General features: G+C 43.2%; 1 protein-coding gene across 3 annotated transcripts in view; it reads right to left on the reverse strand.

Moving 5' to 3' along the window:
* The window catches only part of TRAF3IP2 (TRAF3 interacting protein 2), a 53,803-nt gene that overhangs the window by 20,619 nt on the left and 20,130 nt on the right, over positions 1 to 13,054 (reverse strand). For 2 of the 3 annotated variants that reach the window (XM_012642845.1, XM_012642846.1), the window contains one exon: positions 5,791 to 6,618. In XM_012642845.1, coding sequence (XP_012498299.1) covers positions 5,791 to 6,610 — 820 coding nt within the window. In that variant the 5' untranslated portion in view covers positions 6,611 to 6,618. Of the gene's footprint in view, positions 1 to 5,790; positions 6,638 to 13,054 lie in introns of those variants that run through there. The other variant, XM_012642844.1, reaches the window with a different exon arrangement.

The following is a 13,054-nucleotide window of genomic DNA, read 5'->3' on the forward strand; positions in this document are numbered from 1 at the left end:
ATTATTATGACCAAGGCTCGCTAGTTTAGTTGGGTACTAGAGATATAATAATGGCTAACATTTATTAATCACTTGCTACATGCCAAGTACTATTTAGGTTCCTTATTTGGGATTATAGAGTTCGATTTTCTATTTTCCTAAAGAAGTTTAACTCAGAATAAAATGCAGATTCCTCATCATGGCCCTTGCATCCTTCATTTTCCAGCACATCATTCTCCCCCTGCTCACCCTGCCAGCTTGCTTTGGTACCTTAATGACACCAATTCTCGCTTCCTTGACCTTCTCATCCTCTAGGTTTCAGCTCAAATGTCCACTCAAAGAGACATTCCCTGGCCACCATGTCTATTAATGTCTGTTCCAACACCCAGTTATTTCCTTTACAGCACTTATAATTTGTCATTTTGTTTGCTGATTTCTACTTCTTGTCTGTCTCTCCAGTAGCCTGTGAACTCCATGAAGACAAGGACCATGTGTGTTGTGTTCACCATTGTATACCCAGTGCCGAGCAGGGGACCTGGCAAATATCTATTGAATAAATTGATAAATGAATGGACAGGTCCTCTTCCCAAATCCTATCGACCTCCCTCCTTTCCTTCCCTCGCAGACAATTAAAGATGGCCTTTCCAAAGCTTGACAAAGACTCTACTCATGATTAGGGATCACTCCTTTCCCAGGGAGGTAGAGAACAGATTTCTTTTTATTCATTCAACAAATATTTATTGAACCTCGACAACTAGGCGCTTGGTGAACAAAGACAGATAGGATACAGTTCCCTTGAGTAGCTCAAAATAAATGGAGAGAGAAAGAGAGAAAATCTGTGTGTCTGTGGGTGTCTGTTTTTAAACACAAACCCACACTAGTTAGCGTGTGAGAAGGGGAGGCATATGAGTCGACAGCCATCTACTTAAGAATCCTTGCTCACAAATAACTTCCCTGTGGACTAGTTCCCTGTGCCTAAAATTCCATCAAGGGAGTTTACTCTGTAGGAGACGGAAGGTGGGTGGTGTGATAGACAAATGATTTGTTAGTTCTGAGGCAGTGTTAATCCCAAAACAAAAATGAAAACCTTGCACAATCACAAATGAGCGGCCAGTACTGCATGTTATTTGTCAATCCTGTGATCCTCTTGGCCTGGGTACACACAGTCTGCATGTTACTGGGCTTTTACCACTCGGAATTTGTAAACCAAATCCTAGACAAGGTTTTTCCATTTATCAATCAAAACATTCTACATTTTTCTTCCCTATTAAGAATGGTATTAATAGAGTTTATGAGGGAGAAAATAAAATCTGATTTTCAAGCTGTTAAAAAACATCATGATATAATGCGATCGGTTTAGCCAGAAAACAAAATGGCCAACATAAACTGTTACAGGAACTCCCGCAGCTGCACGCAGCTGTGGTTCTTGAAAGGCAACTCCTTCTTTATCGTTTCATTCATCTGGTTTACTTTTTCCGTACTTTAATTGTGCATGCATTCTAGCATACAATAATCACATTTTTTGGTCCACAGGAGCAATGATAGCTGTGTACCCATAGTTTTATTTTATTCAGTCTCCTTGGTAGAGAAAGCAAAAATTTCATAATAAGGTAAGGGCTCTTTAGACTTAATCCCTCTTTTTTTCCCAGTATATTTGCGTCGTAGGTTTTATGTGATCGCACAGCCATGAACTCTATTCCAGTGCCCTTCAGTGGAAGGATTCTGAGGCAGTAGGAGGCCGACTTCTCCAGGGGGTGGGGTGAGGAGAAAACACAGGCTTATTCCCTTTCTCATTTTCACCTGCTTTGAAAACTTTTTTTTCCTTTTACATGAAAGGGGTGACCAGTACCCATTTTTGCTTTCACTTGCAAAAAGCTAAAATATGCCATTTGCATGGCGATCATTATTTATTTATATATTCATTAATGGGTAAGGAAGTAATGCTCTTCTAAAGCTGAGTAGAGCCACGTAGCCATGGTTTCCAACTGCACAAGCATCCCTTAAGTGAACAGCTCATTTGAAGTGATTTTGTTGGCAATTAAGTGCAGTTATAGCCCTGACATGAAACTAAGCATTTGTACACCTGCTCTGAATGCTTAAAATCTGTGCCAGTGAGAGGAATCTGGAAGTAGAGGGGCACTCTGCAGGACTGGGCTGCAGGGTCCATTTAAATAATAACAGTAATAACTAAAAGCTCCTAGTATTGAGGGCTTACTACCAGCCAGCCACTTTCCTAGTGCCTTTAATACATTATCTCATTTAATCTTCACAGCAACCTTTGTGGGAGTCATTGCTGCTGGAAGCCTCTTGAATATTCTGGGGTTGCAGTGCCCTGCAGAAAAACCGTATGTGCTGGGCAGCCCTCACCCTCTTCCCTGGAATTAGAAGCCCTCGGTGGCCGGGCCAAGGCACACGCAGGGTGAGCGAGGGCGAGCTCACCTTCTGCACACTCTCACTTCCCCTTATATTTTCTTTTCAAGTTTTACCTATTTTTAAATTATGGAAGTAATATTTGTTAGCAGCAAAAAACAAAACAAAATAAAATTAGCAAAAATATATAAAGTTAGAAGGAAAATATCCCTGTCTGCTCTTCATTCCCTGTTTCCCCCTCCCCCATGATCGCTGTGAACAGCTGGGGTGATCCTTCTAGACTTTTTAACACATACCTATAAACACATATAGTTTTTAAAAATTAGCACGTGTGGGATCAATACTGCATTTCATGCATTTCAGCTTAATCTTTTTTATGTCAGAATGTGTAGTTTAGCCTGTGTAACATGGGCCTAGCAGCCCATCACATAAATAAATCACAAACTGCTTATCTCACCCCTTATTCATAGGCATTGTAGTTTGCATTTTTACTCTAATACAACAATGCTTTAACAAACATCTTTGTTCACGTATTTTTATATGCTTGTTCAATGTTCTATAAGATAGATTCCTACAAGTGAAACTGCTGGGCCAAAGAAGAAGCACATATAAAATTTTGATAAAGTGAAATTACCTTCCAGACAATTGCACCAATTTACACTCCTACCAGGAGTGATTGGGTGTATTCATTTCCTTATAATCCCATGAATACACTGGCTGTTGCCCAAGGTTTTTATTTTTGCACACCTTATCTTTAAAAATTTTGCACTTCTTAAATCTAGTGATACTAAGCTTAGTTTCATATGCCTAATGGCTGTTTGTGTATCTTCTGTGAATTACCCCAGTCTCCTGTCCAAGTTCTCTCCTCTCCATCTTTCAACACCTCTCTTCACTCCCAGCATCCTGGACGTCCCTGCAATGCTCACCATAGCGTATAACACAGAGAGAGCAAGGGGAAGGCGAACGGATGAAAGAAAGCAGGTCCTGAGGTAATAGAAACAAGAAGTGTTCCCACTTGGGAGTGTTTGCCTTTTCACGGAGCCTGCCCCGAGGGGCAGTGCTTACTCTAAAGACTGGATTGCTAATGCTGCCATTTCAGGCTTCAACAACAGGAAAAATATTTTCCAGTGGGAAGGTCTTCATGGTGCCCTTATTTTAATATTGAGTCAATGCTGTTTTGGTCTATCACAATGAGGCTTTCTCCTGTTAGTAGGTAACGTCAACTGCTTGGGACTGTATCACAAAGCCTTTGACTAAGTATTCATACTTCTGCACGTTACTCTAAGGAGTTAATCAGAAATGCAGATAAAAATTTATATGCACGATGTTTGTCATAGCATTGATTGTTGAATCAGAAAACTGGAAACTTTAAAATGTCCAAATGTCCAACAATAGACAATAGATTAGTAACAATTTGGTCTGTCCAATGATGAAATATGATGCATTATTTTAAAATGATGCTAGAAGTACAATGTCATTGGAAATTATTTTAATTTTATATTAAATATATAGGCAAAGAAAAAAATACCAGAAGTAAATGCATCGAGAAGCTAACAAGGAATTATATTTGGGTGGTAGAAATATCAATACTTTTAATTTTCTTTTTCAAACTTTTGGGCATATTTTAATTTTGGGGGGTGACCAAATATTACTGTTATGATCAGAAAAATCATCTTTTTTTTTGAGACAGTCTAGCTTTGTCACTCAGCCTAGAATGCAGTGGCATGATTATACACTGCAACCTCAAACTCCTGAGCTTGAGCAATCCTCCTGCCTCAGCCTCCCAAGTAGCTAGGACTACTAGCTAGGACATTTTTCTATAAATGTACCACCATGCCCAGTTAATTTTTAATTTTTTTGTAGAGACGGGGTCTCACTATGTTATCTAGGCTGGTCTCAAACTCCTGGGCTCATGCGAGCCTCTCAGCTCAAGTGAGCCTCTCACCTTGGCCTCCAAAGTGTTGGGATTACAGGAGTGAGCCACTATACCCGGTCCCTCTCTTTCTTTTATTAAAAAAAAATTATGAATTACTATATTGCTTCATTCACTTTAGGAAGCTTTATACAGAGTGTACAAGTACCAATACATAAAATTTATTATAGCATTTGTGATTATTTCCATCATTTATTTTAAAGCTGGTCATCAGGCCTTTGGGCAGACTCTTCCTACACTATTTGAAACTACTTTTTGTTCACTGTTTATTTGCTAGGAATAAACATCACACCTCACAGGCCTGTGTTTCTTCTGTAAAGCCCTATTATTATTTTCCAGTGGCCTCAGCAGAGATTTAACATCAAGAATGGTGATGGACCTTTCATCTCAATCTAAGACTTTATTACTTTCAGAGAGGCTTACTGCACTGATGGACATTGTTCATTCACTCAGAAGGAGTTTATTGAAAGTCTAGTATATGCCAGGCATTGTGCTAAATGCTGGGGAATTATGAATTGAGAGTAGAGCTTTGCTGATGTGCAAAGCTTGCGGTCTGGAAGGAGAGGAGACAACTATATCATTAGATGCCATACTGGTGTCAACTGTCCCAACAGAGCCAGAGCACAAGGGAGACAGAGGGCCTAAAGGACAGAGTGATCTGAGGTTTCCAGAGGGACACTTGAGCTAAATCTTAAAAAATATATATGCTGGTAGCTGTATAACTCTGTAAATATACTAAAATTCATTGATTGGTACACTTAAAATGGGTAAAGGGTCAACTTTCCCAGTATGTCAATTAAATCACAATAACACCATTAAAAAAAAAAAAAGATGTATGGAAACTGGGTCGAATGCACAGGAGGGGAGACCACAATGGGTAGAGAGAAGAGTAGGGGCAAATGAATGGAGATGTGGGACAGCGTGACAAGTTAGGGGCCTGCCAGTCTATGTAGGGTAGATGTGGACAGCTAAGTCTCCAAAGGGGTTTAAGCAATAGAATCCCAGGAGTGACTTCATCTCCATGTAATGGCATGAATCCAAGAGTCTCAGTGACACTCTGGGCACCTTCTGGGCATTTTTTGTTTTGTTTTGTCTGTGACTAAAAGCCCTTTCTGTGCCAAGCCTAAGATGGGAAAGAAACATGAAGAGAAGGACGAACCTAGGTGCCTAAGAATTAGAACAACACATAAATTTTCTAGAAATCATTTGGGTCATCTCCTTGCTTCTAGACATGCTTCAGTTAAACTAACCCTGACAGAGGAATCTGTTTTGTCCTTAAAGTTTCCTAGAGAAGGAGGTTCCAAGTGGGAAGGGCTTTAGGCTAAGAAAAAGCATTCTCTAAAGGCCCCTTGCAAATCCAACCACACATGGGAAGCCCCCTGAGAAGCAGAAGGCCCTCCCTGCGCTCTGACCTGTCTGCTGGTCTAGTGATGGGAAGCACTGATGCGAGGCCCTTGTTTCCTCCGTCACCCAGCCCAGAAGGTCCAGAGCAGGTAAAGATCACTTACATGGCGGCTGGTGATCGGGATTTCCGGGACAATGGTAATGATAGTTCCACGGAGCGTGCGGGGGAGGATTGGGAGGCAGCACCTGTGCACACGCTGGATACCTCTGAGGTTCAAACTGATGGAACTCCCAGGACCTGAGAGGTCTGGGGAGGTCCTGGGGGTAACACATGGAGGTGAGGGGCAGGGGCCTTTCCAGCTGCCTGATGCCCAGGACATCCTGGGGCTGGGAATCATACCCCGTGTCTGTCGTAGGCAGATCCAGGGCTGCCCGGTTCCTGTGGGGCTGGGGCCGTTGCACCATCTCTTGGCTACTTCCCAAGGAGTCTGCTGAGGCATTAGGTAAACTTTGGTCTGATTTGTTTGAGTCATGACCAGTGTCAGGAGAAGCTGCTGAAAGCTGAGATTGATTACGTTTTTCCACAAATGAAAACTGATGCTCTGGAGGGAGAGCTCCAACCACAGACTGAGACGCAGGCTTGCTGGCTGTAGAGCAGCCTGAGGGAAAATCTTTGCCTGGGTCTGGGTGTCTCCTGCAGAAGCTGTCTTCACTGTCCTCCAGAACTTTCGTGCGCAGGCAGGTGAACTGCTGGGACACGGGCCGCTGGGGATTTGCAAGTTTCAGGGGTGGGTGAGCTTGAGAAAAGTCTGCGGAGGAATAGTGAGGGGCTTGGGGTGCAGACAAGCTATCAGGTGCCATGTTCCTTATATTTGGAGCAGGTGGTTCTGATTCCTCTTCCAGGGAATATTCTGGGATTGGTTTCAGCAACTGACTTGGGTATGGTTCTGATTCATCAACCTCCACAGGAATGCTTCGGTTCATTCTAGTTTCTGGAATGAGAGAAAACATGCCATGGCCTCAGAAGACAGATCAATTCTTGGAGTCCCTACTTTATGACCTTAAGGGACCTCGTTCAGGATTAACAGTAGTGTGACACCAATGTGCTTGCAGAGCCCCAATCACATAAAATTGTTTACTTATCCTCCAGGCAAGAGCACTAATGCTTATTAAGATATTTTATCTGGAAGGCAATTCAAAGAATGTGGCTGGACCATCCTGTGGTGGAAATCATTCACCAGCAAGGGGGAAACACAGATGAAAATCAGCTGCCGAGTACTGAGGGAAGAGAAATTATCATAATGTGGGCTGCTCGTGTGTGTTTGGAATACATGATGAAATAAATCTCAGTAACTGATATGGAATGGTCTCCAAGATATATTAAGTGATTTTAAAAAATGCAAGGTGCAGAATAATTTTGTGTTAAAAAAATGAGAGGGGAAGATGTATGTGTATGTTTGTATATGTGTCTCTGCTTGTATATGTGATGTGTGGAGGACACATAGACATTGGTACATTGGTTGCCTTTGAGGATGGAACTAAGCTGGGGGAGAGGATTGGGAGGGAGTTTTCATCTTTTGAACTTTTAAAATTTTGCTCCATTTGACTACTGCCTAATTAAAAAAATAAATAAAAGGTTTTTGAAAAACAAATAAAGAAAGCCCACGTATAAAACAAATTGAAAAAAGTCACAGCGACATTTTCCACTTAGGTCATCTCGAGGACTTAATTCCCTCTGGGCGCTACACCTGCAAAGAAGGTAGCCGCAGCCATCTGGTTCGTGGTGCGGCAGTTGAATCAGCGAGGCTCGCGAAACTAGCCTTTAGCCTACGGTCCAGGCAATGTTGCTTTTATCTATAAAAATAGAACTCTTAATCAACCTAACAGAATGAAAGAGAAAACGACCCTCCCCTTTTCATGAAGTTGGTTGAGATGATGTGTCGGCTGAAGGGGAGAGAGGAGGCGGGCTGGGGGGAGGCTGCACGGGCCCGCTGGAGGTTTGCAGAAGCTGCGAGCAGGTGTCGTAGCAGAGCAAGCCGGCAAGTGAAAAAGGAAAAATCCCAGAGGTTCATTCTGTGCGAGGCCTTGTACATAGCATACTTCAAATACCAGAGAGAGAAAAGGGATTGTGTGTGGATTGTTAAATTCTTCCTTTGGATCCATGCAGCATTTCAACCACAAACGTTTACTGAAGGCTTACTGTGCTTAAAGTCACAGAGAACCTAAATTATTGTTCTAAGACCTTAGTTTTAAAGAACGTGAATTCACTTTCTCTTGCTCCCCGTACCCAATCCAATGGGAACGTGACAGCACGCATTTTGAAACGCTCCCCCTTCGCAGAGGTGGGGACAGCAGTTTGCTCCCGAATGTATTCTAACTGCCTATAAAAAGATACCCCTCTGCTCCCTGCCAAATGAACACTTAGACACTTCTCTCACCTCACTCGGTGTCCGACTTACTCACCTGCTGCACAACAACCCTTGCTCTGTTTCTGCCACAACAGAAACCTCCTTCAGTGTCTAACGTCTGGCTGGCCCTCCCTCCTTCCCCAGACGTTCCCTTCCCCCGTCTGCCTCCTTTCCAGGCTGCGCACACCCTTGCTCCTTGGCTCTGCAGAAAAGAGAGCTCATCACCTAAAGTGATTAGAAATCACTGAAGTGAATAAGAACTAACCAAAAAAAAAAAAAAAACAACCAAATATTTCGACTTTTTATTATTTTAAAATGTTCATCATTGTTTTCCTTTCTTACAATTCTTTACAGCTATGAAATTGAATATGCTGTACAACATGCGCTTCAGCTGGTCAGGAAACAAAAGCGTTTTCTCAAGGGCTGGCTGAGTGTTGTGTAATCTCCTGCATGCATCTGTGGGCCACAGCTGAACGGGCAGCACAGAGAGGCACAAAGCGAGCCAACTAACAGGAGGACTGAATTCTGTCCACTATGTCTTGTCATGGGCTTCATTTTCATCACTTGCACTTCAGGTACAACTGTTTATATTATCCCTGCGTTTTCAAATGTGAATACCTTCAAAGTGCTTCCCTATCAAAAAAAAAAGTTGCAAATTCTACTCTTCTGGCTGAGAGACCTTCATGGGCTTGAAGGAAGCTAAAAAAAGAAATCGGTGATGAGTGTGGTCATCTCGTATAACTGGGAATCTGAGGTCCATCCCGTGGCGGGGATTCTACAGTTAAAACTGGTCTGAAAAGGAATATATAGCCCTTCAGATGATAGTAAATAAACCTGGCAAGGCAATGAATGACCTCTTAGTAAATATATGGGATTAGTAATCTTTAAAAAAACAAAATGGACCCTGATGTTTCAAACATTTCACTGTCAAATACTTCAACAGCAAATAATTACTAAGCCCGACTATGTGTCCAACTCTATGCTGTGTGTCCCCCTTCTGAGGTACAAGCTCAACTAAATTTTTTTTTAGTTTTTAAATATCTTATAAGCGATACAAAATTCAAGAGGTACAAAATGGTATACAGTGAAATGTAATCAAAATTATTTCTAAAGACATATAAAACATTATTTCTACTTCAAGTTGCTCCTGATCCAGCTCAAGGGAGAAAACTAACATACAGAAAAACCAAAGGCCCTACCTCAGGGCCTTTGTATGTGTTGTTCCTGCTTCATGGGACACTTCATGGGACACTAAATTCCTGAATTCCTTGTTTGTTTATTGCCTCTTCCCTCCCTCCAGAATGTAGACATCATGAGGACATGATTTTAGACGATTCTATTCACGACAATATTCTTGACACCTAGAACTGCTCCTGGCACACAGTAGGTACTCAATAATGGTTTGTTGAATGAAAAAGCAATCGATGCCTGTTTCAGAGAGGGACATATCCACGTATCTAGAAGGGCTGCTGACAGTGAGAATGTCAGGCTCCATGGCAGGTTGCAAGGAGTATCTGGTGGGCCTAGTCCTCAAGGTTCTTAAAATAATGGCACATGGGTGACCTTCCCTCTTCTCTTTTTTCCTCTCCCAAATATTTATTAAATGCCCACTATGTGCCATGCCCCCATGGTAGGTCTGGGGCATGCCTATGAGGTCTTGCCCATGGACAGGGTTGACTACAACCCTTACTTGGCCAATAAAAGTGGTTCCACCAGCCACTGTGATGGCAGCATCTGCTCTTTGGCTCCAGGCAGGGAGGTGCTGGTCTGTTCAAGCATCTGCAGAGCTTTGGCCAGAAGAAGGAGGGTGGGGCATGCCTGCCACTACTGCATGGGCCCCTCCCAGGCCCAGACTCCCGCCAGGACTGGCAGGATGTGGCCAACCCTGCCAACCCTTCCAAGCCAGTCACAGAGAACAGTTATACGCAAAGCCACACCAGGGAGACATAGGCAGATTAGTGGGGTATGCTGAAGAGGGCAGTTTTATCTGTTTTTTCTTTAATGTCAATATTGTAAAAATACTATGCATTTAAAAAAAATCGGTCAGTGTCTCACCATTGCTAACCATTTCCATTTTCCCCTGTTTTCTTCCAGGCCTTCTCCATACACTGTCTACATGGTGATAACACTGGTGTGGCCTGTGCTCCAGTGCCTAAGAGAGGGTGGCACCTGGATTGAAGTGGAAAAGCCGTGTTTTCTGGCCATGACCTAGGGAGAAAGCACTGACCCCCAAGGGGGACAGAAGACCTGCCAGCTAGGGCCCTGGAGCTGTGGTGCTGGCAATGCCATGGGTGGTCTTGAGCTCATCAGCACTGTGGCAAATCCCTGGGGGACAGGAGAGGCCGGAGGGTGAGGAAAACCAGGGAGTTTCTGGTGCAGAATCCCCCTCTGAGGCTCCTGATACAGAGGCCCAGGCCCCACACCTAGAAACTCCAAGGTGGGGCCGGGCTTCCCTGTATTATGTTCTAAGTCCCACAGGTAAAGACATTCTCTCATATTTTGCTAAGGGGAATGTATTGATCTGTACAATTTGACAATAACTATCAGAATTTAAAAAGCTTATGCCCTCGACCTAATGATTTCCCTTCCGAGAACTTTCTCTACACAGATATGCACATATTGTGTGAAATGAAAAGGCTATGAAGACAGGCAAGGCAACAATCTTTATAACAGCAAAGACCAGAAACAACCCACATGTCCAAAAAGGTTTTTTGTGTTTTGTTTTTTGTTTTTGAGATAGGGTCTCTCTCTGTTGCCTGGTACAGTGGTATCATCAGAGCTCACAGCAACCTCAAATTCCCAGTCTCAAGTGATCCTCCTTCCTCAGCCTCCTGAGTAGCTGGGACTACAGGTGTGCAATACCACGCTCAGCTAATTTTTCTATTTTTTGTAGAGACAAGGTCTTGCTGTGGTGCTCAGGCTGGTCTCGAACTCCTGGCCTCAAGTGATCCTCCGGCCTCGGCCTCCTAAAGTGCTAGGATTACAGGCATCATGCCCAGCCAAGGTTCTGACTTTTTAAACTGTGGTACATTTGTACAACGAATACCCCGCATCCTTTAAAAAGAATGAGGAAGTGCTGTGTAAACTGAAATGGAACTATCTCTAAGATTTAAGGATTGATTGATTGGTTTTTTAGTATAAGATCTTGCTCTGTTCCCTGGGCTAGACTGCAATTGCTTCATCATAGCTCACAGCAACCTGAAACTCCTGGGCTCAAGCGATCCTCCTGCCTCAGCCTCTCGAGTAGCTGGAACTACAGGCGTGTGTCATCATGTCCAGCTAATTTTTACATTTTTTGTAGGAACAGGCTCTTGCTATGTTGCTTAGGCTGGTCTTGAACTCCTGGTCTCAAGCAATCCTCCCTCCTCGGGCTTCCAAAGTGCTAGGATTACAGGCGTGAGCCACTGCACCCAGCCTCTAAGATTTATTTTTAAGTTAAAAAAAAATTAAAGAGTGCAACAGTGTGTAGGGTATGCCATCCTTTGTACGATGTAAGATTGTATATACATCTGTCATCTTGTAAGAAATTAGGAGAGTGGTTGTTTCTGGGAAGGGAACTGGATGACTAAGAATGGAGCAGGAAGGAGATTTGCTTTTCAGAACATTTTATACCTTTTAAGTTTTGTACCAAGTACATGTATATTTACTTAAAAGATAAAAAAGGAAAAGGAAAAGCTCCACTAGTGATTCTGATGTTCACAAAGATTAAGAACCAGTGCAAATGAGGAATTCAGGAGACCACCCAGGAGAGAGTGAACATGTCTCTTAAAATACAAAAAACCCTTCAGCGGAGGGTGGGAACATTTGCCCAGGTAAGCATGGGTGGGCACAAGCTGGGAACAGAGGATAGTCCCGGGGACACACAGCTGGACAGAACAGGTGGGCATGTGAGTCTAGTTCTTACTGACCCCAAAGACAGTAGCTGTGCTTCTCTGGAATCGTATTGCCCTTGGGACAGTGAGCTGTGGTTCTAGCTCTTGGATCTGACCAGCATCTTTCTTCAGATCCCTGTCAGTTTCTCTCTCTCCGTGTCTCTCACTTTGGCTTCTTTTTTGCCTCCTTGGGCCTGAGACCTTCCTCTGGGCTCCTCTACTGTACCCCAGCAGCCTGGTTTTGCAGATACAATCTTCTCCAGAAGTCCACAGCCTAGACATCCCCTGTGACAATGCTCCCTTGGTGTCCCATTTACACACTTTCCCATGCTTCACCCCCCTCTTTTTCTTTTTTCTTTTTCTGTCCACAGCCCTCAGTCAGCTCCCTTGAGCTGCCTCCAACTCTGCTCATGACTGTTCCCAGCAACATTATCCTCCTCTAGCACATCCTGTCTTAATAGTTTCTTGAAACAGGGCCTGTTAGTCTTCACAGCACTATCTTTCTGATCTCACAGTTTATCAAAAGCTTCTTTCCCTCTCATCGTGCCTGCCTCCCTTCCTACGGGTCTGTTGGACCCCACTGCGGCCCACGTGGGAAGCAAGTCTCTCCCAGGGCACACATGAACAGGTCTAATGCCCACATTCACGGGTGCCCGTGGCTTCTGCCTTCCAGAGGGGCTTACCCTAAATCAACACACATTTCTAGGATGTGGGAAAATATGCAGTACTTAAATACATAGGCTCTGGATTCAGACTCCCTAGGTTTAGATTCTCTCTGCCAGCTGCATCATTACATGTGTGACCTTGGAAAAATTGCTTAACTTCTTCCAGCCTCATTTTTCTCATCTGCAAATGGGGAAAACGGCAACATTTACCCCCACAGGGGTGTTGTGAGGATAAAAAGAAGATGAAGATAAAGTGCTGAATGTAGAGCTTGGCCAATATCAAACTCTCAAAAAGCAATTACTATTTTGTTATTTTTACTGCAACAAGTGATTTGTGTAGACTACGTTCCCTTGGTTTTATACCGAAGTGCTAACGCTATTCTATGAAGCTAAGGTACAGAGACCATATCTTTTTAACGAACATGTGTATATGTGAGTAATTTTTGGCACGTTGAATACACATCATCTCATTTGTTTTTTTTT

This window comes from Propithecus coquereli, unplaced genomic scaffold (genome assembly GCF_000956105.1).
Source record: "Propithecus coquereli isolate 6110/MARCELLA unplaced genomic scaffold, Pcoq_1.0 Scaffold189, whole genome shotgun sequence".
In the NCBI taxonomy this organism is placed as follows: Eukaryota; Metazoa; Chordata; class Mammalia; order Primates; family Indriidae; genus Propithecus; species Propithecus coquereli.